This window comes from Anguilla anguilla, chromosome 11, assembly GCF_013347855.1.
Source record: "Anguilla anguilla isolate fAngAng1 chromosome 11, fAngAng1.pri, whole genome shotgun sequence".
NCBI classification, from domain to species: Eukaryota; Metazoa; Chordata; class Actinopteri; order Anguilliformes; family Anguillidae; genus Anguilla; species Anguilla anguilla.
In genome coordinates this window covers 9,743,853-9,765,929 of record NC_049211.1, presented here as the reverse complement: position 1 = coordinate 9,765,929, position 22,077 = coordinate 9,743,853, and the positions used below count along the sequence as shown (strand labels likewise).

The following is a 22,077-nucleotide window of genomic DNA, read 5'->3' as shown; positions in this document are numbered from 1 at the left end:
TGCCCCGCAAACGCTTCCCCTCCGCCGTGTCCCCGGTGCCCGATGGCTGCGCCAGCCTGCGCTGGCAGTGCCCGACCCGGCCCGACCGCGGCGGCGGCGGTGGCAGCCTGGCCAAGGCCCCAGGCGGCGGGCGTGCTCTCTCTGACAGCGACTCCAGCAGCTGCGACAGCCTGGGCGGCCCCCCGGCGCCCCCGCCCCCGCCCCCGCCCCGGCCCCCCCGCCTGCCCGAGCCCCGGAGGCGTGCGGCGGGCACCCTGCAGAGGGAGATGAACGCCCTCTTTATTCAGAAAATGGAGGAGCTCCGCAGTAAATCCCCCATGTTCTTCACCGGTAAGGCCGGCCCTAGCCCAGGCCTAGACCCTTCTCCGTGAGGTAGAGCCCCCCCCTCCCTGCCCCGTGGTTGGTAGCTAGCCCCCCTGTTGGCGCATGGTGGTGTCAGGTGACCCGGGCAGTCATGGCAAAGCTTTGCCATGATGTCATCGGCACGTGCTGCACTCCATCGTGACTGGCTAGAGTGTAGTGACTTTATTAAAAATTTATATCCACTACTGTGCGTCCCTGTGAATCTGCGCTAGAAATGCATAGCACTGCGGCTGTAGGTAGAAAATCATTCCTTTCCTCTTATTGTCACAAATCATCATGCATTTTAAAGAGCACCATATGGCAACATTGCGAGCATGTTTTTTTAAAAGAAATTTCATGCTGCAGGTTGTACACTGTGGAAGCAGAAATTTCTTAAATTTTCAGACATCATTTTGATAGAACTTGGCACATTGACAGATGTGCTCAGTCTAACCTCAGTGCTTTTGGACGGAATGGAGAACTCAAGACTTGCTTCACATAGTTTCTCTAAATCCCTTGTGGATAGATACATAGAATGTTGCTCTTAGTAGTGAAACATTTTAGAGTCTTCTAACCATGTTTTTATGTAGACGCGTTAATAGGAACATTTGTGTCATTACACTTCCTCTACATTTGGGTGATCGTACAGTTAATGCTTGTCCTGTAAGATACGGTAGTTTTAATGTAATGGTAAGGCAGTCAAAGGAACTCATGCATTTTATTTTCTTCAATGTGAACGAAGCGGTCTTGATTACACTTGGAACAGCTGAGTGCGTCGAGTCTGCGAGTTTTCTGTCAGTCTAGCAATTTAACGCAGCGCTAAACTGCAATGGTAGCTGTCGCAGGAAAAAACAGATAACCTGCAAAGCAAAATTGTCGCTCTGCAGAAATAGGACACCCCCTCCTGAGGATGAGAGAATGAAAGGATGCACAACAGGAAGAGGGTAATTGCAGGACTCGCTTTCTGCTGGGTCACACAAAGTTGTTTTTCGGGGCAAAATCGTATGTCGCTGTCGATCATTAGCTTTAGAGCACTGTTTCTCAACCTGTGAACCCCGCCCAGTAACTGCACAGCCCAATCACGTGTTCTGAAAATAAACAAGTTAATAAATTGGGAGATACATTTTATGCATGCGTGTAATATCTATAAATACTACGAAAAGGTCAGTGAGCAAAGATTTCATACAGTGTAATGTTATTTTATAGTGCACCTATGGGGATTTTGGTTCAGTGCTCCTTCTATACTCTGTTCATGGCAACTGCAGCTCCAGTCACTGTCCCCCCTATACTGCTGTGCTTGAATACCACTGTTTTTCCATTGCAAACTGGTGGGTTTGCTGATGTGCAAAATGGCTTCTCATTTTGTGCTGTGAACAAGTGGCTGTGTGAGGTGTGCTACGCAGTGCCAAGAGACACTCTGTACTGTGTACATAATCATCATGTGATATTCATGTGATTATTACGACAGTCTGTGTATCTTCCAGCTGCCGTTTCTCACGATGAAGATCATCAGGCGTTGCTCAATTTGGCAGAAATCTGAATTGTTAGGGGATTGCATATCCATACACATGTTGCTGTAACAAATCTGGTGCAGCATGCTGGCTTATAGCTTGGCTTCCCCCTCTAGGTCCACAGCTGTGCCATTGTTCTGTGCTTGCTCTAACCGTTTCCCTGTGCAGAGGCTAACTTTACTCACAATATTTACTGAAATATTTATGCACAAAAACAGGCAATGCAAGCAGTCATGAGCCAAACCTGTGTTTAGTTTAAAAAATCGGTTCAATTGACCTTTATCTTTATTAGTTGAGAAATTTGCAGGAAAGAAAGCCAGCCAATCCCCACAGTGAACCCCTGAGCTGAATTGGGCAGGCCCTGCCGAAGAGATCTTGGCTGTTAACTACGCTGCCAAACACTGCATGTGACTTAGCTGGCAACAAAAACTCAAATCTATCATCTGTTTCAAGTGGTCGCTCTGGAAATCCCCCCCACATGTGTGCCTGGCCAGGGCGAATAGGAGCCCTGGTGATTTGGGCCTTTAGAGACCGATAGAGATTTACTTGGTGGGACGCAATCCAGACAGACACTGTGTGGTGAACACAAGGGTTCGCAAACCTTCGTGCTCCAAGCGCCTGGAATAGATGTTTTTCACCTGGCTCAGGCCTGTGATGATTATACAATGCCCATCCAGCTGTACTTACTGAAAGGGTAATAATGCTACATTGGCAGCTGACAGCTGGTAACTATGAAGCCTACATAGAAAAGAGCAGGTTAACAAAGATGCTAATCTGACTCGCCCTGGTTCCATCACTTATTTGCAGGGTTGACAACCCTGACGCTGGAGTGTCACAGATGTTTTTCTCTTATGTACTCTCGCCTGCAGGAGTATTTAGTGGGCTTAATGTATACAGGAGACTGCATGCTGGAGGTATTCATCTTTTCACCATTCAAACTTATGTTCAGACTCTTAATAAATCAAACCAAGTAGTCGAGCTAACTGGGACAAACCAGAAACGGCACTGGTGCCTACCCCGATCGACTCGAGTCTGGCCAGTGAAAAGGTTTAACGTTTAAAGTGTGTACCTCCTGTTCTTCAAATGCACTTTTAATGACTACCCTCGATAGCATCAGAGAGTGGAGGAGGTGGTTCGTGCCGTCACGTTTCTCAAGGCCGTTCCTCGAGTTCTGAAGCACGCAAAGCGGCTAGTTCGAACGAAGCTAACTAAGCAAACAAGGTCAAGCAGGTGGAAATGACTGCAGGTGTTGCTTGTGTACACTTCTCTCTCTCCCTGTGCTAAACTGTTCCATATGTTCTGTTCTTCCTGCATGCTCTCTGTCTCTAGTGCAGAATTGAAGGGATGACCCAAACTCAGGTAAACCAATCTTCTTACCCCCGCCCCCCCCCCCCCCCCCCCTTTATTTCCTGTACCTCAGACACCCCCCGTATTTTTTCACCCCAGTGTTGGGTAGCCTAATAATATGTGCCGTGTTCTAACATTAGAACATTAAAGAAACGGTTTCACCTGCGCTCTGTGAGTGGGTCGGAGTCGGAAACAGGAAAGGGTGTGATGAACGTGTGCGCAGGGCTGGCCAGGTCCCCTGGTTATCACACTTTTGAGTTCTGTCCGCATGTATGACCGGTACACTCGGCTGGCTTCGAAGCTTGTGTTGAAGGCTGTCGGGCTGAAGGCCACACTGCAGAGTCCGCCATCTTGTTTCATCCAGCTTGAAACGCGCGAGGAGGAGCACTTTTTAAGCATGTTTGTAGCATGCTGCTTGCAGGCCGCATGTTTTGTGGGGGGGGAGGGGGGGGGGGGTACCAGTGTGTTCCTTTGGAAAATGATTGTCCCTCTCACACTTTTGTTGAGTTTCTCCTCTGTTTTTGGTCTGCTTGTCTGGATACCTGCATTCAGAGTTGTACTGTTCTCATTGTTGTACAATGCCATTCTTTCACGTCTTGTCTTTTCTCTTAAAATTCCAGTATTTATTTTATTTATGCATGCCTGTAGTGTTTAAGAAGAGTATTTGAAAGATAGTCTAACATGCCATTAGATAGTGTTTAGTCAGTTGCCATTATGTTTACTTGCTGCTTTGATGTTTAGCTTGATCAGGGCTGTGAAAACCTTGTTCCTTGAGATCTACCGTCCTGTACGTTTTTACTCCAACTGCAACACTGCACACATCATTCAACAGCTGTAGATCTTGTTGAGCTGCTAATTGGTAGTCAGTTGTGATTAGGGTTGAAATGAAAACCTCCAGGAACAGGGTTTGACAGCCCTGAGTTAGATGTTTGGTGTTCTATTTGGACCGAGAAGCTCACGTGAGGATGACCTTTTGTTTTTCTGCAGACGACCCCACATCAGTCACTCCACCGCAACCCCTGGAAACCATTGCTGAGGAATCTGAGGAGAGGAACCCGTCCCGCACCACATCCGTCTCCGGCCCCCCAGACCCCCTCCATCCGACACCCCCCGCAGCAATAACCCCCACCCCTCCACCCCCCGCCCCGCACCACGGAGAGAGAGGCCCGCAGAACGAGGGCGAGGAGGTCAGCCCCTGCCCTCCTGCAGACTCCGCCCCCTCCGGCACCGCGAACGCCGTCCTCGACGAGAGCAGCGCCGGCAGAGCGGTCGATGAAGAGCCCGGTTCCCACGGCAACACCGAGCCCCGCTCGCCCACCCCTGACCTCACCCCGAGGCCCCGCACCCCCCCTCTGAACCAGGACGGCCAGGGCCAGGGAGCGCCGGGTGGCAATGCATCCTCCGACGAGGAGGGATCTGTGATTGGTCGGGAGGCCGGCGAGGCTCCTCCCCCTCCTGTGGAGAGCTCTTCTCAGAGAGGGCAGGCCGTGAGAGCTCTGCGCAGCAAAGAGCTGGCCTCGGGCACGCCGGGCAGCCCCCGCGCCCCCGTCAGGCGGACCAAAAGCGAGGGGCACGTCAGGGCGGCGTGCTCGGCGGGCGGGCAGTGGGCCGTCCCGGAGGTGTGCACCGACGCCACCGCCAACGACCGGCTGTGGAGCCGGCTGGACGCGAGCAGCCAGCGCGACAGCGTGTCCTCGTCCTCCAGCCTGTCCTCCAACGACACCGTCATCGACCTGTCCCTGCCCAACCTCGCCCGCAAGAGCCTGCCCTGCCTCAACGGCGCCTGCCGCGAGCCCGAGGAGGGCGAGGCCGGCCGGCCGCGGGCCGCCGCCGCCCCGCGCGTCACCAAGAGCAAGTCCAACCCCAACCTGCGCGGCGCGGGGGGGGACGCGGGCGAGCTGGCGGACGAGCTGCAGCCGCGGCCCCTGGCCAAGGAGCCCCGGGACGCCGGCCGGCTCATGCAGCGCCGCCACACCTGGAGCCGCCTCTACATGGAGGGCCTCCGGCAGGCCTCGTCCACGGCCAGGAAGCCCGCCGCGTCCGCCGCCGCCGCCGCCGGCAACAACGCCGACGCCAGCGGCAAGTCCAAGAGCCTGGGCGACCTGACCTCGGACGACTTCGCCTGCAACTTCGACAGCAAGTACCGCAGCATCAGCCGAAGCTTCATCAGCCGCCCCTCCCGGGACCCGCGCCGGCCCCGCCCCCGCGCCCAGGACGACCTGCAGGAGCAGCTGCGGCGCCTGACGGACGTGGAGCCCCTGTCGGCCAGCGACTTCGCCCGGAAGGCGGAGCCCGAGGAGGAGGAGGAGGAGGAGGCGGTGCCCCTGAGGAGGTCCTCCTCGCGCAGCCAGAGCAGGGTGCGCTACATCGCCAACAGGGCCAAGCAGGCGCAGGAGCGGCAGCGGCTCCAGGGCCTGGCCCGGCACGGCGGCAGTCCCATCGAGGAGAGGGGGAACCCCGAGGGGGCCTGCTCCGTGGCCCGGAGCCCCTGCGCCAGCCTGGACCTCCTGAGCCAGCTGCCCGCGGCGCCGCCCGCGCAGAGCGCCAGCGGCGCGGACGACGAGGTCTTCTTCACGCTCAAACTCTGAGAGGACGCAAAGCCCCCCCCCCCCCCGCGCTTCACCCTCACCCCCCCCCCCTTTCCCCTGTTCCTGAAGACCCCCTTCCTGTTTTAACCCCTTCCTCCCGTTTTAAAAGCAATGGATACTGTAGAGAAGTTTTTTTTAAAGAACCTGTACGTCTTGATGGGAGTCCGTTCAAATGTTTGGTCAAGCACTGAAAACTCTGTAGGCCTACAGTAGCCCCTCTAGCTATCGTTTTTTTATGGGATACCTGCACCACAGTCGCATGCTTTTTGGTCAAGTTCTTCCATTCCTTGACACCTTTTGAGAAGCCTGAATAAAAGTTGTAATTACATACAAGACAATGTTAAATGCTGTCATATTATCCCATACTGTTAATAGACAAAACTAACGGTAATGTTCAGTCAGACATTAGCATCAGATTGTTCACAGATTATTAACTGTGCAAACTCTAACCTGCTGGCTGTCCATGTCATTCTGGATCACATTTATATATTTGCGCGGACAAAAAAAGAGGTTTAGCCCATAGCTCCTTCATACAGTGGTTTTCTTAAAGCAACTGTCTGTTCACACCATGGGAATATTGTCCATGAAATTGCTACTGTACATTTATACTGGATTTTTAAAAGAAAATCTATTTTAACTGACACTATTGGGGGAAAATGGCCACAGTATCCTGTTTGCTGTGTCCATTTTGATTGACAACAACCTTGGCAACTGATTTGTAATTGTGAATTGGCATGGTTCAAATGTAGCAGCATATTTGTTTTAGACCTGGATTAAGATATTCTACTGTATAACTTTGTCCTCCTTGTTTTTAGTTTTTTTAAATTATTAAATTGTGTAAGACAGACAACACGTACTGTAGTTAAGCTATTTTTTAGCAATATTTTAATAATTGTTATTGGTACAATGTGGCAGTATTGAGGAAGATACAATTTTTGGGAGGTTAAGACTATATCACTACAGATGTCATTTCCTTTACAGTACGAGACAGGCAGACAAGCAAGTTGCACCATGTCGCATAAGAATGGTGTTTTTTAAGAAATGTTATTTTTTATTCTATGCGTATGTAGTACTTCTTCCTTTACATTTTAACAGTTAGCTGTTATGTGAATAGTGTGTGATTTGTGTAAACTGCCAATTTGGTTGAAAACTGTGAATACACAAGGCATGTGCTCACAAAACTGTCCTTTATACTTGACTGTATTGCACACAGAAGCAGATGATCGTTTTTCAGATCACGAAATTGCTCCTGTAGTTTCCCCATTTTTTAAATCTCATTGCATGTTGCCTAAGCATTTGTCAGTTTTAAATTTTTTATTTCACTGGGGGGACAAATGACTGTCAGTGCTCAGTTAAGTGATGCATGCTACTCGGCATCACACTAAATCTTTGCAATTTTAGATGTTAATTTATACGAGGGCTTGCTACAAAGCATGTCTCCATTTCTACTGTTTTGCACTGCCATACTAGTTTTTGCGCAACATTTTAGGAACAATATTTAAATGTAACCATATGTAATTAGAAATATAATAAATATATATTAACTTTTTTTTTTTTTTTTTTTACATTTTATTTTGAGTAATAACTTTGAGTCATCCGTCTACGTTGAATGATATAGCTGTATAATTTTTGCGTAGGAAAACGATTTTCTCGGTTGTGTATATTATTTCCGAAACCAACGACATGCAAAAAATCTGTATATCTGGACTTTCAACCAACGAATGTAAATGACCATGAATTGAATAAAAGCATTTAATCTTTACAGATCTGCTTTCCAACTCTCGACATCATCCTCTTTTGTGCCTCCAGAGCGTGCTTTTGTTTACCTTCAGTCACCCGCTTCGCCCCCCCCCCCCCCGTCTGGGCCACAAAGCCGCCCCGTGGGGAAGAGAGTACGTGTGCTGATTGTGAAGAAATGTTTGCGCTCTTTAAAACCAGCTGGATGCGGGGAACACGCTTTGCTCTTAATTAATGGTACATCAGTATCGCTCCTTGAACCCTCCCCCCCCACCCCCCATTCTCCTGGGTGGTTGTTTTTGAATTTCATCATTCTGTCTCACGGAATGTAAATTTGGCGAAAACACGGAAGAGGAGCTCATGCTGAAGAGGAGCTCATGCTGAAGGTGAGCTGAGGTCGCGTGGTGTCACGTGACCCGCGTGTTCTGCTCTCGCGGTGTCGCCTGCGCGCTGTCGCCGGGCGGCTCTGTTTGTTCGCGGCTCTGCGTGCGGTCGTCTCCGCGGCAGCACCGCGGGGCTCCGTCAGGCCCTTTCATTTGTATTCATACAGTCGCACAAAACACCGCGACTCTGTATTAACTATTGACTGGGGCGGGGGGGGGGGGGGGGGGGGCGCTAGGGGGCTCCATGGTTCTTAGCCGCGATGATAAAGCTTTAAATCATTCCTCTTCGCTTTTTTGAACGACATGCCGAGCGACGGCTTCTTGGCATGCCCGGGCTCCGGTTGCCAGGGCGACGGCTGGCGGTGTGACATCAGGTTGCCAGAAGCCTCTCTCCGCGGCGCTGAAAACTTCCCCGGGCGCTCTTACATGCTTCACTGAGTGACAGAGATTGTCCCCCCCGCCGTCACTCTCACAAAGGACGTCTTCATTAGAATTCCATGGACGCCGTCGCCTCACTTCAAATCCGTATTCATCAGGCCTGTGTGGCATGGTTCGGCCTTCAGGCCCTGGTTTGAAGTCCATTGAGTGCGACTAACTGTGGGAATGTTGTAACAGAGGTTCCCCCCCCCAAGGCTGCTGGCTGAAGGCTGTTTGGTTTGGCTTCATTAGAACAAAATGGAGGTGGATTTAAGCAAATAAACCAGGGAGGAGGATGCCAATCTCAGCAGTCCTCGAATTAAAAAAAAAAAACAACAAAAAAACAAATTTATTATATATGATGCTGCATTTAAATGTTTGCAAAGAAGCTGCTTGGAAAGCACTGTCTTTGTCTGCTTACCTGTGAATTGAATTGAATGGCAGGTAATTGAACGGAGGGTCATGTGATGTCTGCGCCATCAATTCATCCGAATCGTTTGTCAGTCAGAGCTGGAGTGTCGGGACCTGGGAGCACTGTGACCCAGTGGTGATAAATGCTTGTCTGTCCTTGAATGAGCATGAATAACTTTTTTTTTTCCCCCCCCATCAATATAATTTCATTTTCCATTTGGTTCATCTTTTTTTTCCATTTCAGTGGCTGTAACCGCACCAATTATTATAATTGGGGAAACCGTTCTAAAAAATTTCCTACAGTGTTTTAACCCGAATGCGATCGGCTGAAGCAATCGCTCCGACGACAGCACCCTCCAGGAATAAAGGATCAAGATTTGGCACCCTGGACGTGTCGTTCATCCGCCTCCTCCTCTTTCGGGTCATCTTGCCCGTCTCGCTGCACCTACACCCACGCAGAGGAAGGCTTGGAACTCGCATCTTTCGGTGTACCGCCTCGTCAGTGCACGAGGGGGACCGTGCGGGAACTGGCCAACGGCCAGTGCGTTTTGGAATCACATGTTGTTATCCTTATTGAGGTACGTCAGGGAAGCCTGGACCACACCACACCCCCCCCTCCCAGAGTTTTGGGGGTGCGTTTCCCGGCACGCACGGGTTCTGGAAGCTTCACACCCTCAAATTTGATTGGTCCCCCTCAGCAGCATTGGGGCCACCCCCTTTATAATCCGGCAGATGATGTGTCTCTTTTCAGTTTCCTGGAGTGTGGTCCCAGACCCCAGACAGGCCTCCTGAGGTAAGACTCACTGTTCTGCTCTCTTTGCCTATGCCAGACTGACTGTGTGTAGTTCTTATAATGGTTCATTATGAGTTCAGATTCAACGGAGCACCCCTTCCAGCAGTTTTCTGGTGTACTACTCAAATATGACATTACCCATGCAATAACAGACATTTTCCTATCTTTTATTTTCTGAATGTAGTGTAGATAACTGGTCTCTACCAGTTTTTTCTGATTTTAATTTGTGAATGATAAATGTCACATAAAATTGAGGTACAGTACTTCAATTTATGGCTGTACTTAATTTTTTCTATATGTATTAAAATTTTATTATTGATGCTAGGCTTGATGTCGACTTGCTTACAAATGTCAGATGTCTAGAATTCCATACAAAGTGGTGAAAATCTAAAGATGATGCAACGTATATATATATTTTTTTAATGTTTGTTTAGTTTATGGTGACAGTGAAACAAGCAGTGTTGAGTCAGAATTACAGTAAGATATGTATGCATACAGTGCATTCCTCTGGTTAGAACAGTGCTAAATTCTGGATTTTGGATCATCTGTATGCTACAGTTTAAGTGTTGAATCAAACTGACTGCACTTATGAAGTGGTCACTTCTGGAGTGTTGAGTGAATCTTTGCAGTGGTGAAGTTCTCAGTGGGGTGCTTTGCTTTTTACATCGCCAGGTACAGCGCTGAGAAAATGAGGGTCACCGACGGACTCGTTACGTGCGTGACAGCGCTCCTGCTGGCCAGGTTCTGTACTGCAGGTAAGATGACGACGGGGGCAAAATCAACTCAGCTCACAGCTACACATTTGAAATGAGCTCAAATAAAGTAAATGCCCATTTGCCTGCACTGGTGATGGGGGTGGGGCTTAGAACAGTACTGAAATGGCAGGAGTGCTATGAAGGGCTGACTGAATTTGACTGTTTTTCCAAACAAAACAAAAAAAAACCTCTTTTCAAATCTGACGTATAATGAATAGTTCTACTCAAGTCTCCTAAATTAAATCTGTGTATGAGGGAAGCACCACTCAGTAATAAAACAATCGGCTGTGTCAGCCCATAATATTCCTCTTTCAGGACATGTCAGAAACATCTTAAAGCTGACCAGGGAGTAGACTGTCAGTTGGGATTATATCAAAGCAAAGAGCCGGCTCCTGTTTGGCTCAGACTGTCCCTTATTCTGATGGAGACCAGAAGGCAGCCAGCTGGAATATGAATTCTAATCAATCAATTCAGCCCCAATTAACAAGGAGCCAATGAGCAGCATGGCTGACCAGTTTTTTAAAGAGGCGGATGATGTGTGTCAGCGACGGTCAGCGAGACTGACGGAGCCCCGGGGTTCTTGTCAGAAATTTAAAGGTTCAAAACTCATTTACTACCCCCTACCCCACGACCCCCCCGCCCCCCCCTGCCCCCCTCACACTGGCTTCCCTTGTTTAACGCCAAATTGACACGCTAAATGGCATTGGTCACAGTTTTAATGGCAACAAAACAAATCTTTGTGACTCAGAAAATGTCCAAGTTGTATGACGGGGGTTGGGGGGGGGGGGGGGGGGGGGGGGGGGGGTTTGGTGACGAGGGGGTGGGGGGGTGGGGGGGGACCCTTGGGGGCACCGGAACACGTCCGTGGCTGGCCCCGGGTTCGCCCGCACCGCGGGAGGTGTGCGAAGCTGAATGTGGGCCCACTGTTTACCTCTCGCTATCTCCTTGTGAGCTCTTCATACATCCGCTTCGAGGTTGTTGACCGAGGGGAGAGGGAGGCCTCCCCAAAGAAAGGCACAAGAGTGTCGCTGTCCCTGCCGGATAAATTTAAGAATTTGCCCCCCCCCCCATGGGAGGGAAGTTAGGGATCCAAACCACAACAGAGAAGCCCTCATCCGGCCAGGATGACTTCAAACGAAACGATCCCCTGCCAGACGGTGTGAGTGGGAGTTGTGAAGAAAAGGCTCTTCAGTCCAAATTAAAACCTCCTTTTCGCCTCTCGCCCTTCGTACTGTCCTCTCAAAATACCGCGGGCTACGATTCCCTCGTTCTCTCGGACTGCGCACTCCACAAAACTAAGGACGAACATCACAGTCAAACGTACTGTGTGACGGTCGTTGTTTTCAGCGAAACCGCTTTGTATTGATTTAAATCAGCGCTTGACAATTGCCTGGCACAATGCCGATTACAAATCTGATGAAGGGTCCTACATTTGAAATGACAGGTTTACAGTTCATGTTAATTTATATAATTTTTATTAATTTCTTTTTATTTTAGGGCCACAAGTATTATCTGTCACCACTGTAAAGGTGAGTAACAATGCCAAATAATATCACTGATATAACGTGTTGTTAATAGTACATCATTCTCATGGGCCTTTAACCATTAACATTACTTAGATGTATTAATAGGTTTTGTAGTTGCAACATATTATTAAAAACTATTACAAATATGCTTTGCATTTAATAATCAACAGTTGAAGTATGTAAATCAGCCATGTAAGTAATTTTTGTTGGGTATTTATGGTAAAGTGTGACTGAATGGTCTGTTTTCGTTTTGCAGGAAGATCCCTATGCCATGACCACGGGCTCCCAGCTGGAGGGCTTCTGCATTGACCTGCTGTCTGCACTGGCCAAGAAACTGGACTTCAAGTACAACTTGCACCTGGTGAAGGATGGCAAATACGGCAGTTTACAAGAGAGCGGGAACTGGAATGGCATGATCGGGGAGGTGATGAGAGGGGTGAGTGCAGAGGTCAGAGGTTAGCGGTCAGGGGTGGAAGCAAGACAGGTTCACATCCAAGCCATGTTCACATCCAAGCCTTGTCTGTATATATTTCCATTTTCCCCCACGTGCTTAGGTATAAGTAAATCAAACAGGCTATCCTTGAGTTTTCCAGCAAGATCCTAATGAAAGATCTGTTCTGGATCCCTGGTGGTGGAATGAGCTTCCCTCTGCAGTCAGAACAGCAGAAACCCTGCCCATCTTCAGAAGCATACTGAAGACTCCTGTCTTCGGTTTCCAACATGGCTCCCCTGAACCCCTCTCGATACTCTTACTTTTTTCTCTTTCTTTCCTTGGATTTCCTTTTGGTTAATATTATAGGTACAGAACCACAGGTGCAAAATGTTGTTTGTTAGGTTAATATTACTCAGTGATTCTGAATGTGCCTTCTTGGTGATACTGCGTCTTTGTTTTCCTGAGGGCATCACTGATGTTCTCCACTGCTGTTCATCCCTCTGGCTGAGATTACAATCTGCCCAGTGATTGCAGGGTTCCGTATTGTGATGTAATGACTCCAGCCGCGGAGGCGGGGCCTGCGTACGCACTCATTCGCTGCGGTCTCCCCCAGGAGGCGGACCTGGCGGTGGCTCCGCTCACCGTCACGGCGATGCGGGAGCGGGTCGTGGACATGACCACGCCCTTCATGCAGACGGGCATCAGCTTCATCCTGCGCAAGGACAGGGCGCCCGAGGAGCCCGGCTACTTCAGCTTCCTGTGCCCCTTCGCCACGGAGACGTGGGTGGGGATCCTCGCCGCGTACCTGGTGACGGCCGTCTGCATGTGCATCGCCACGCGGTGAGACGGCGGCGCGCTCTCTGCGCTCCTCAGACGAAGGGCGAACAGAGAGAGTTTATGCATAATCATAATTACATGCGTATCATTACGACATACTGTTACACTCCTCCTTTTAGAACCCAATGTGCGAGCCGTATCTGTGCGTCGTAAAGAAAACTCAAACGAGGAGAAGGCAGCTTCCTCAGTCCGAATGGGGAGAACAGGTGGACCGCTGTTGTGGAGACAGAGAATTTCAGTTAAAAAATTAAAAAATAATTTAGGGATATCTTTTTCTGAGTACTGTCTGCATTGTACCTCTAATTCCCCAGAGACCCTGCCTTTATTCCCATTTTAAAGCTGCATGAAGTTGTGGAGAAGTGTGAAGTGAACACTAAGAGTTTGGCAGAGGTGCAGAGATGGCAGAGAGACTATTGACTCAGATGTCCCATGTGTGTTTGGGCTAGATTAAGCCCCTGTGAGTGGGCCCAACCCCAGACAGAAGACAACAGCTTCACACTCCTACACAGCCTCTGGTACACTGCTGCAGCCCTCACTCTACAAGGTAACGACCAGCATGCGACGTGTGTGCGTGTGTGTGCGCGCACGTGTGTGTGTGTGTGTGTGTGTGTGTGTGCGCATTTATGAGTGTGTCTGTAAGTGCATGTGTGTGTGTTAAATTTTAATTTGTAGAAGTCCCAATATATTGGTTTCCCTGTCAAGTACATCATTGCCTCCTAAAAGGATGTACTCGATTGTCTTAGGTGCTGGCCCTCATCCCAAAGCCCTGTCAGGACGTGTGATCAGCGCCATCTGGTGGCTCTTTACAGTAGTGGTCCTGGCATGTTACTTTGCCAACCTCACCTCCATGCTACGCTCAGACACCAAGCACGTCGCCATAGAGAATTTTGAGGACCTGGCCAATCAGGACGTCATTGACTACGGATCGCGGGGCAGCAGCTCCACGTTTTCGTTCTTCAAGGTGGCCGACCCCTTTACATGCATATCAATATCTGTCACTGTGAATATAGAGTCAACAATGTCTCCCGACAGACACTCTGTCACATTTCATTATTGTCCATTACTTCACCGTGTGCTGCACGGAGTAGCCTCCTAGCCTGTGTAGCACAGGCAGAAACCCTGGGAATATTCAGATCCAGTCTCTGTACAGCGCTGGGTGCTCTCTGTAGATTGTAGGGTGAACGCTAGACCTACATGGTTGGAATAGCCTGCCCTCATCGCTGTGTGCTTTGATACTTTTAGCCGTTAATGTCCATGCTAACCAAGCGACAGCCCCACGACCGAGCCTCTCTCCGCGCCGTGCCGTTTTCTCCTGCTCTCGTAGCCGAGGCTAACCGGCTCGCTTTTTCGGTCCCGCCGCAGAACTCCAACAACCAGGTTTACCACCGGATCTACGAGAACATGGAGCGGAAGAAGAGCTACGTGGGGTCGATGGAGGAGGGGATCCGCCGGGCTCAGGAGGGGAACTTCGCCTTCATCGGGGAGTCCGCGTCCCTGGACCTGTTGGAGGCGCGCTACTGCAACCTCGCCCGGAGCCCGGACGTCGCCGGCATGAGATGGTACGGCATCGCGGCTCCCACAGGTAAGCCGACGGTCGGGGAGCGGACCGCTCCAGCCGCGGTTAGATGTGGCGGTGCGGGGAACACCCGATGTTACTGTAGCTTTGGGACGGAGCGTTGTGTGGGGCGCCTAGTTGTCATGTTTTTAGTGGAGTAAGCCTTCCTTAATGTGGAAAAAAAATCATCTGATAGTTTGAAGTTTCAAACAGAACCATGCTTTAACAATCACCTGTTTATGAAGAACACCTTTGCTCTTCATACAGTGTAGAATTGGGCTGTTATATACTGCATCTTGAGGTGGATGAACATGAGTAGAGCAGGTCAGGTAACTGCAAAAGAGCCTAAGAACTGCCGTTTTCATTGGTCGGACTGTTGAAAGATTGACTGGCGCATTGATTCATTGACTGATTGAGGTGCTGAGTGATGGTTTTAATTAATGGTTAATTGACATGGCCTGTACTGTCAAGGCTCTCCTTTGGTGAAGAACCTGAGTATAGCTATCCTGGAGATGAGTGAGTCTGGGAGACTGGACTTTCTGCGCCGTAAGTGGTGGGCCAGCAGCTGTGTGGGAGAGGGGGGGAAGGACTCCGCGCTGAAGCCCCACAGTCTGAAGGGGATGTTCCTGGTGCTCGCCCTGGGACTGGGCCTGGGGCTGCTGCTAGCTCTGCTGGAGCTGGCCTGCAAGTCCAACAGCAGTGCCAAGGACCAGAAGGTACTGTACTCGCACGCGCACACACACACACACACACACTCACTCTCTCTTTCTTGCTTTCACACACACACACACACACACACACACACTCACTCTCTCTTTCTTGCTTTCACACACACACACACACACACACACACATACTCACTCACTCTCTCTCTCTCTCTCTGTCTCTCGCTCACACACACACACACACACACACACACACACACACACAACACGTGCACCCACAAAAGGACATACAAATAGACAGACACACACACTCTTCCTCAAGTTTTTTTTTTTCAAGCAAGTTTTTTTTTTTTTTTTTAAACATGCTACAGTATCAAGGAATCCACAGACTTGCACTAAAATAAAATAAACACCAGTTAATTGACCAGAACCAATGACTGCTTGACCGAGAACTTTCCAAGTACGTGTTTCCTGCTCTTTTCAAACAGAAATCCTGCTGCACCGTGTTGTCCAATGAACTCGGCCAGCGTCTGGGGAACCGGAGCGAGGAGAAAATGGCGGAGAGCTCGGAGAAGAGCAAAGCCTAACGAATGCTTCTCTGTACAGCCTTTATTTCCACACCCATAACAGCCAGAGTCTGAAAGAGGAATCAATTAATCCCAACGGGAAAACAAATGGTTCGCTCGTAGCTGGAAGACGACTGTTATTTTTTACAAGCTTATGCCATTTGCTACCACTGAGAAATGCTTTACATTCAACTATATGAGCTTTTCTTAAATACTAGAGAATGTTCTTAGTTTTTAGACGATGTAATCTCCATGCAGTCCCTGTATTTTTGTATTTTTCTGTATGACTGTTATAGATAGCCAGTATTTTATGTATGGCATCCTGAATCAAAACTGTCCAACAGTTTCTTTGGGTTGTTAGGTCAGTACAACTATATTCCTTTTTTTTTTTTGCAGCCTAACATGAATCCATGATCTGCTAGTACAATAAAACATCACGCCTTCATAACTGCTTTTTTCAGTCCTTTCTGTGACAAGCATCCCTAATTCCTACATCATTTCACTTCACGGACAACAAAACAAAACATTTAGTTTACTGTGAAATGCGAAATGTTGAAAGTTGGTGATTTTGTCAAGACAGGATACTTTTGCCTCAGAGACACCGAACCATGAGCCGGAAAATTTGTAGCCCACATGGGAAAAAATAATAAAATCTTAAAATGAAGAGTGAATGTGTTGTACTGTACTGTAGTGGATGAACCCCGTCTCTCCGAATACTCACAGGATATCATAGACATGCATGCTGGAAGTGTATTTTTGGGGTTCAGAGTCATTGATGTTATTTGCAAACAATTCTGATGGAGTGGGAGGGGGGGGGGGGGGGGGAGTAATATTGCAAAGGGTTTTGTTGTGCTCTAACCCTGGAACAACCTAGTTATCGTTTCATTTTTTATACATACATTTTCTAGAATGTTCAAACTTTTTAAACAGTTTGCTAAATTTCAACATTTTGAGGTTTTGTTTGTTCAATACATTGATACTTGTTGTGGTAGTATTAGAATTTCAGCTGCAAGGTTTCGGCTCAGTGTTGTGAAACCCACTAGAATCATCAGATTAGCTTTGAATTGTTTTCCCAGATTTATTCTTCAGGCTTCGAATTACCAACTTTCTACTGCGTTTTGTTCTGCTAAACTGGAAATTGTCCACTGAGAACAGAAATTTATGTCTGCACAGTTCAGAGTATAAGAAGGATGGGCTGACTTGTACCATGATTATATTGCTTTTTCCCCCATTTCTTTATCAGCTTGTAAAGAAAATGACAGTCTGAGACTGGTCGTCCTTAATGTCCTTAACCTTGACAAAAAATTTAGTTGGGAAAATACCAAAATCAGTAAAACTGACAAACCAAACTGAGTTTGTGAAGACGATATAACATTTGCTTTTACTTGTAAGTCAAAGTGTAGGACAAATATTGTTGTAATACAGGGTGAAGTTCAGTTAAACTAATTGAGGAAATTGGAAATTGTATTCTGGCCTGTGTGGTCACATTTAAAAACCGCACCTCAGACATACATAGGCAGTAGTATCCAGTCGACATAAGTATTCTCAGGAACAAAAAATCTTCCAAAGTTCGGTGCATGCATTTTTCTCAGTATGCTGTAAGCTGCATTGCAGATCTTGTTACGCAACAAGAAGTTTGGAGAATGAGACCTCATTCCCAGTACGTTCCCATGGAAACAACTTCATGGCTCTATCAAAACAGAGGGTGGGATTCGATCAACGTTTTTTATAAACGTACATGTGTTTACAAATGTCCTTGTTTTACAAGCAAACACTAACATTACACAAATTCAGTTTGGAAATAATATCTTTGTGATTACTTGAATCTCTGAACTCTCAAGAAAAGCAAAATAATTACTGAAATTTAAGGACATTTTTGTAATCCCAGCCAGATTTTAAAATGCAAATAAATTTCCATTGTCACTTTTCCTGTTCCAAGGTGTTCCCATAATCAACAGTTTCCAGATGGTCAGAATACACTCAGTAAATGATTGCCCAAGGCTAAATATTTTCTGAAGCGTTAAAGTTTGTGTTGCTTACATATTTGGAAAACATCCCTACAAATAACAACACTTAATAAATGTTGTATCAAACATAGGCGGTACAGCACTGAACTCAACAGTGTACGGCATTTTCTTCAACTCAGAGCTTAATAGATTAAGACTATACTGTACACCTAATCCAGTTTCTTAAGCCTGAATTGGTTGTTTATTAAGGTTTAAAAAAAAAAAAAAAAAAACTGTATGCTCTGTTGAAGTATGATTCATTAAAATTCTGTTTTCACCTCTTCCAGTTACTTCCATAAATACATACTACTATTTTACTTTACAAAACATATTGAGGATGTTTTTGATGTATTAGACACCCCCTTTAATATACGTAAACAACATGCATGCTAAAATACCTGCATATTTAAAAGCATGTAGACACTCTTATTAAGACACGCAATCTGCGATCACCCTTACAAACACAATGGCACTCACTCTATCACTTATAATCTTTTCGATCGCTTGATTTTCTTATTATGGCTCATTCATTCCTAATCATGGGACGTATTTACACCTAGTTACCCGGTTGCTAGGGACGCCTTAAACAGAGCAAGATGGCTGCCAAACATCAAAGGATCAGTCAACACTACAGTGGACAAGTGAAAAATCTTGTCCGAGACGGTAAAATGCATTTTCTAAATTAAGATTACTAATGTTACGCTAGTCGCCCCACCCTAGGCGTTATACAAATCAAGTAGCTGGTTAGTTGTAGTTTGCTAAGCGGATTAATTGAATATTCTAATGTCAATTGTTTCTATAGGGTTTGGTGTGTATGTGTATCCAAATGGCTTCTTTCGCTATGAAGGCGAATGGAAGATGGGAAAGAAACACGGTAGGCTTAAAATTCGTTTAACTCACCAGCTGGATGTTAATACAAAGTTGCTGCAAAACACAGCTGATAATATGATGAGTTTACCGGCAGTTGGTAGCTCGTAGCGTCGTAAACTTGGCAAAACCTGAAATGAATAATACAATCTGTTTGACTGTGATCCGTCATAAAAAAATAACATAAAAAAACTCATCAAAACCCCCATCTTCAAATGACACCATTCCGTTTTCTCAATTTGTGGAACCTGCTCGGAAAACCAATCCCAAGGTACCTGAAATACTTTGATTAAGCTGATTCATATAATCCATATGAATAAATACGTTTTTTAAGCAATCACAAACACACACAATTTAAATACTAGGCCCATAAAAACATCGTACTGTCTGAAGTTTACATTAAAATACTTTTTTTTTTTTTAATGCCTGTCTTAAAAATGTATTAAACTATGACTTAAAGCAGCTTGTTTTTGCACTTGTGCATTGTTGCTGTATGTTTTGTGTACAATATGTGTGTGTACAAGACCCTACTGTAGTTGAGGATAGTTGTTTTGATGTGCTTAATAATCCAATTCTATATTGTTTCTGTCATATCAGGGCATGGAAAACTTTTTATGAAGGATGGCAGTTTCTATGAGGGTGAATTTGCCAATGGAGAAATTGAAGGGAATGGATTGAGATACTGGGCACACTCAGGTAAGCCTATTTCTGGGATTAGAAGAGGTTCTTATTTTATACTAAGATACTTTGAAAATATGCTGGCATGGTGCTGACACTTTGGTATGATTTTATTTTAATGTATGTTGCTCTCTTGAGGTCTCTCATTAAATGTCAATCTCACTAGGATGTTCCTCATTGATACATAAAGGATACACAAAATAAATAATGCAGCATACACACACATGCACACACAGACGCACACGCACACACATGCACACACACACGCACTCACACACACATGCACACACAGACACACACACATTCACACACACTCACACACACACACACACACACACTCACACACTCACACATGTCTTGGGTGACCATCACCCCAGTGATTTCACTGAAATGATGCTTTTTGCTTTTGTCTGTAGGCAACTCTTATTCTGGGCAGTTTAAAAGCGGTGAGCTTCATGGCTGTGGTGTGATGCAGTACTCCAGTGGAGAGAAGTATGAAGGAGAGTACTGCTATGGACTACGAGAAGGTAATTCACTCATCCCTCACCTCCTTTCTGACGGGCGGCAGTGAAGGATGGCAGTTAGGGATTCATCCCTCTCTCTCTAAGCATGAATTAATGTGAGTCCAGACTCTGAATACTAAAGTTCACGCTCAGTCCTGAGGAGACTGTGAGGGAACCATTTACCCAGAGGGTTGCAGGATTTAATCCAGAGTGGGACGCTGCTGAATCCTTGAAACCGTGCATTTGATAAGAATTGCTTTGGTAAAAAAAAAATCCAGCTGTGAATGGATAATATTCTATTCTATTCTATTCTATTCTATTCTATTCTACTCTATTCTATTCTATTCAATTCAATTCAACAAACTTTATTTATCCGCAAGGGGCAATTAATTGCTGGGCATATCATCAATCAACAGCAAAAACATACAAGACACAATATGCACAACAACCTGATGTCACATACAACAGGAATTAAAATAAAAGAGCAGAAAAGAAAAAAAATATATAATGTATGGGATTCTGAATTGCCCTGATGCCCCACAGACACATAACAACATACTTATACATGTTTATTATTTTGATTATTTAAAAGAAATGAGTGAGTGGTTCTGTGCTGTGGCCTTCCAGGGCATGGGCTCCTCTTGGATAAGGAGGGACACACATACGAGGGCTCTTTTCACGAAAATAAGAAGCATGGAGAAGGCATAATGGATTTCAGGTAAAAGAGATCATACAATTTGGGTTTTCATGGTAGCTATTGTATGAAAAGCCTTTTTTTAAAAAGTTGTGTGTAATTTAACATGGGACAACAACTGACTGAATTTATTAAATGAAAAAATATACTAATTTCATTAGTTTTTGGCAAATAGTGAATATTTAGTAAATATTGTTATTAGTAGGCACGGGTGACATTGAGGTGCTTTCAGGGGGATACTTTTTAACAGTGATGATTTTAGAATAATGTGAATTTTTTTTCTTACCCAGGAATGGTGATCAGTATGAAGGGGACTGGCTGCTGGATCAAAGACAAGGCCACGGCATTATGCGCTTCGCGGACGGGTCAGTTTATGAGGTTTGTGGACACATTTCACGTTTCGAACAGCCTCAAAACATATGACTTACACGTCTTCCTCCGTCCTTTAAATAAAAAAAATCTATTTTCTTATTACATTAAAATCAGTGCCTTTTTAAAGTTCACGTCAGCTAATGCTTTTTCTTCTTCTGTTATCTCTTTCTCGTAACTACTGTACCATTTAGCACTGTTTTGCTTTGCACACCGAGAAAATGTTCCATGGCAATTAAAGGCAAACGTACTGTAGTAGTGCAGCAAAAAAAAAAAAAAAATTCTATTTATATTCGCTGTGTGTCGTGACTCATGTCCGTAGCTGTTTCAGTGAATCATGCGCTAGATACTGTTGTATCTATTTTTGAGCCAGCAAATGGGGGGGGGGAAAATGAGCAAACAAACAAAAAACACATAAACGAGACCCTTGGTGAAACAGCAAACAAAAAGTGGAAGTCTCATGAAAGGTTTTGCATGGCTGCTATTTTGTAGTACACCACTGGGTGGTAGTGTTGTAATAGGGATGAGGATAAATACAGCGCATACAGAGGAAGTTCTGTGTGTATTCTCAATGAGTTGCTGGCAGATTACACATAGATACAGAGACATAAAATAGACAGTGTAGATGTATTACCACCTCTATTACCTCAAGGCACATTAAAGGCGGATAAATACAGCACCTGCCCAAAACTGTGTCTTCAGCTGAAAGTTGGTGAGATTCATTGTGCCTTTGACTGATCGTGACAAAAAGTTGCACCAAAGTGGGACTTTTTAACTCTACCTAAAGACTGTAATTCACCCTGTCCCCCCACTCTTATGAGTAAATGAATTGAAATTTGGAAATGAGTACCCGTCATAGTCTCATGGTCCACATTTCTAAACCAGGAGGAAAAACCCACTTAGGGCTGGGGTCGGTCCTGGAGATGTCTACATTGCCATGGGCAGTCACACTCACTTTGGCTTTTATTTTCTTAAATTTTTGAACCTGCCTAGGCTCAATAATGGTAAATAATGATAAATGATTTCATTTTACGTTTTCCTTTTTCCTTTTATCGTTAATTAATGTTCACTTATTATTACAACAAGTCTGGCTC

The 22,077-nt window shown here is 46.3% G+C and overlaps 3 protein-coding genes across 6 annotated transcripts in view; all 3 read left to right on the top strand.

Annotated features, from left to right (window-relative positions):
• The window catches only part of plch2a (phospholipase C, eta 2a), a 161,214-nt gene extending 155,385 nt beyond the window's left edge, over positions 1-5,829 (top strand). For all 4 annotated transcript variants that reach the window (XM_035381231.1, XM_035381235.1, XM_035381234.1 and 1 more), the window contains one exon: positions 4,188-5,829. In XM_035381231.1, coding sequence (XP_035237122.1) covers positions 4,188-5,788 — 1,601 coding nt within the window. In that variant the 3' untranslated portion in view covers positions 5,789-5,829. The remainder of the gene's footprint in view (positions 1-4,187) is intronic.
• Positions 5,830-9,401: 3,572 nt separating this feature from the next.
• si:ch211-251b21.1 (uncharacterized protein LOC571720 homolog) lies at positions 9,402-15,966 on the top strand. The gene is made up of 10 exons (XM_035381258.1): positions 9,402-9,529; positions 10,202-10,284; positions 11,782-11,813; positions 12,067-12,246; positions 12,857-13,083; positions 13,527-13,624; positions 13,824-14,041; positions 14,443-14,662; positions 15,107-15,351; positions 15,789-15,966. Exons 2-10 carry the CDS (start codon positions 10,218-10,220, stop codon positions 15,885-15,887), a joined length of 1,386 nt encoding a protein of 461 aa, XP_035237149.1. The 5' UTR covers positions 9,402-9,529; positions 10,202-10,217; the 3' UTR covers positions 15,888-15,966.
• A 2,346-nt stretch (positions 15,967-18,312) lies between these two features.
• The window catches only part of LOC118207560 (MORN repeat-containing protein 1-like), a 70,785-nt gene continuing 67,020 nt past the window's right edge, over positions 18,313-22,077 (top strand). The window contains exons 1-6 of the mRNA XM_035381257.1: positions 18,313-18,535; positions 18,675-18,746; positions 19,337-19,435; positions 19,834-19,944; positions 20,548-20,638; positions 20,905-20,992. Coding sequence (XP_035237148.1) covers positions 18,469-18,535; positions 18,675-18,746; positions 19,337-19,435; positions 19,834-19,944; positions 20,548-20,638; positions 20,905-20,992 — 528 coding nt within the window. The 5' untranslated portion in view covers positions 18,313-18,468. The remainder of the gene's footprint in view (positions 18,536-18,674; positions 18,747-19,336; positions 19,436-19,833; positions 19,945-20,547; positions 20,639-20,904; positions 20,993-22,077) is intronic.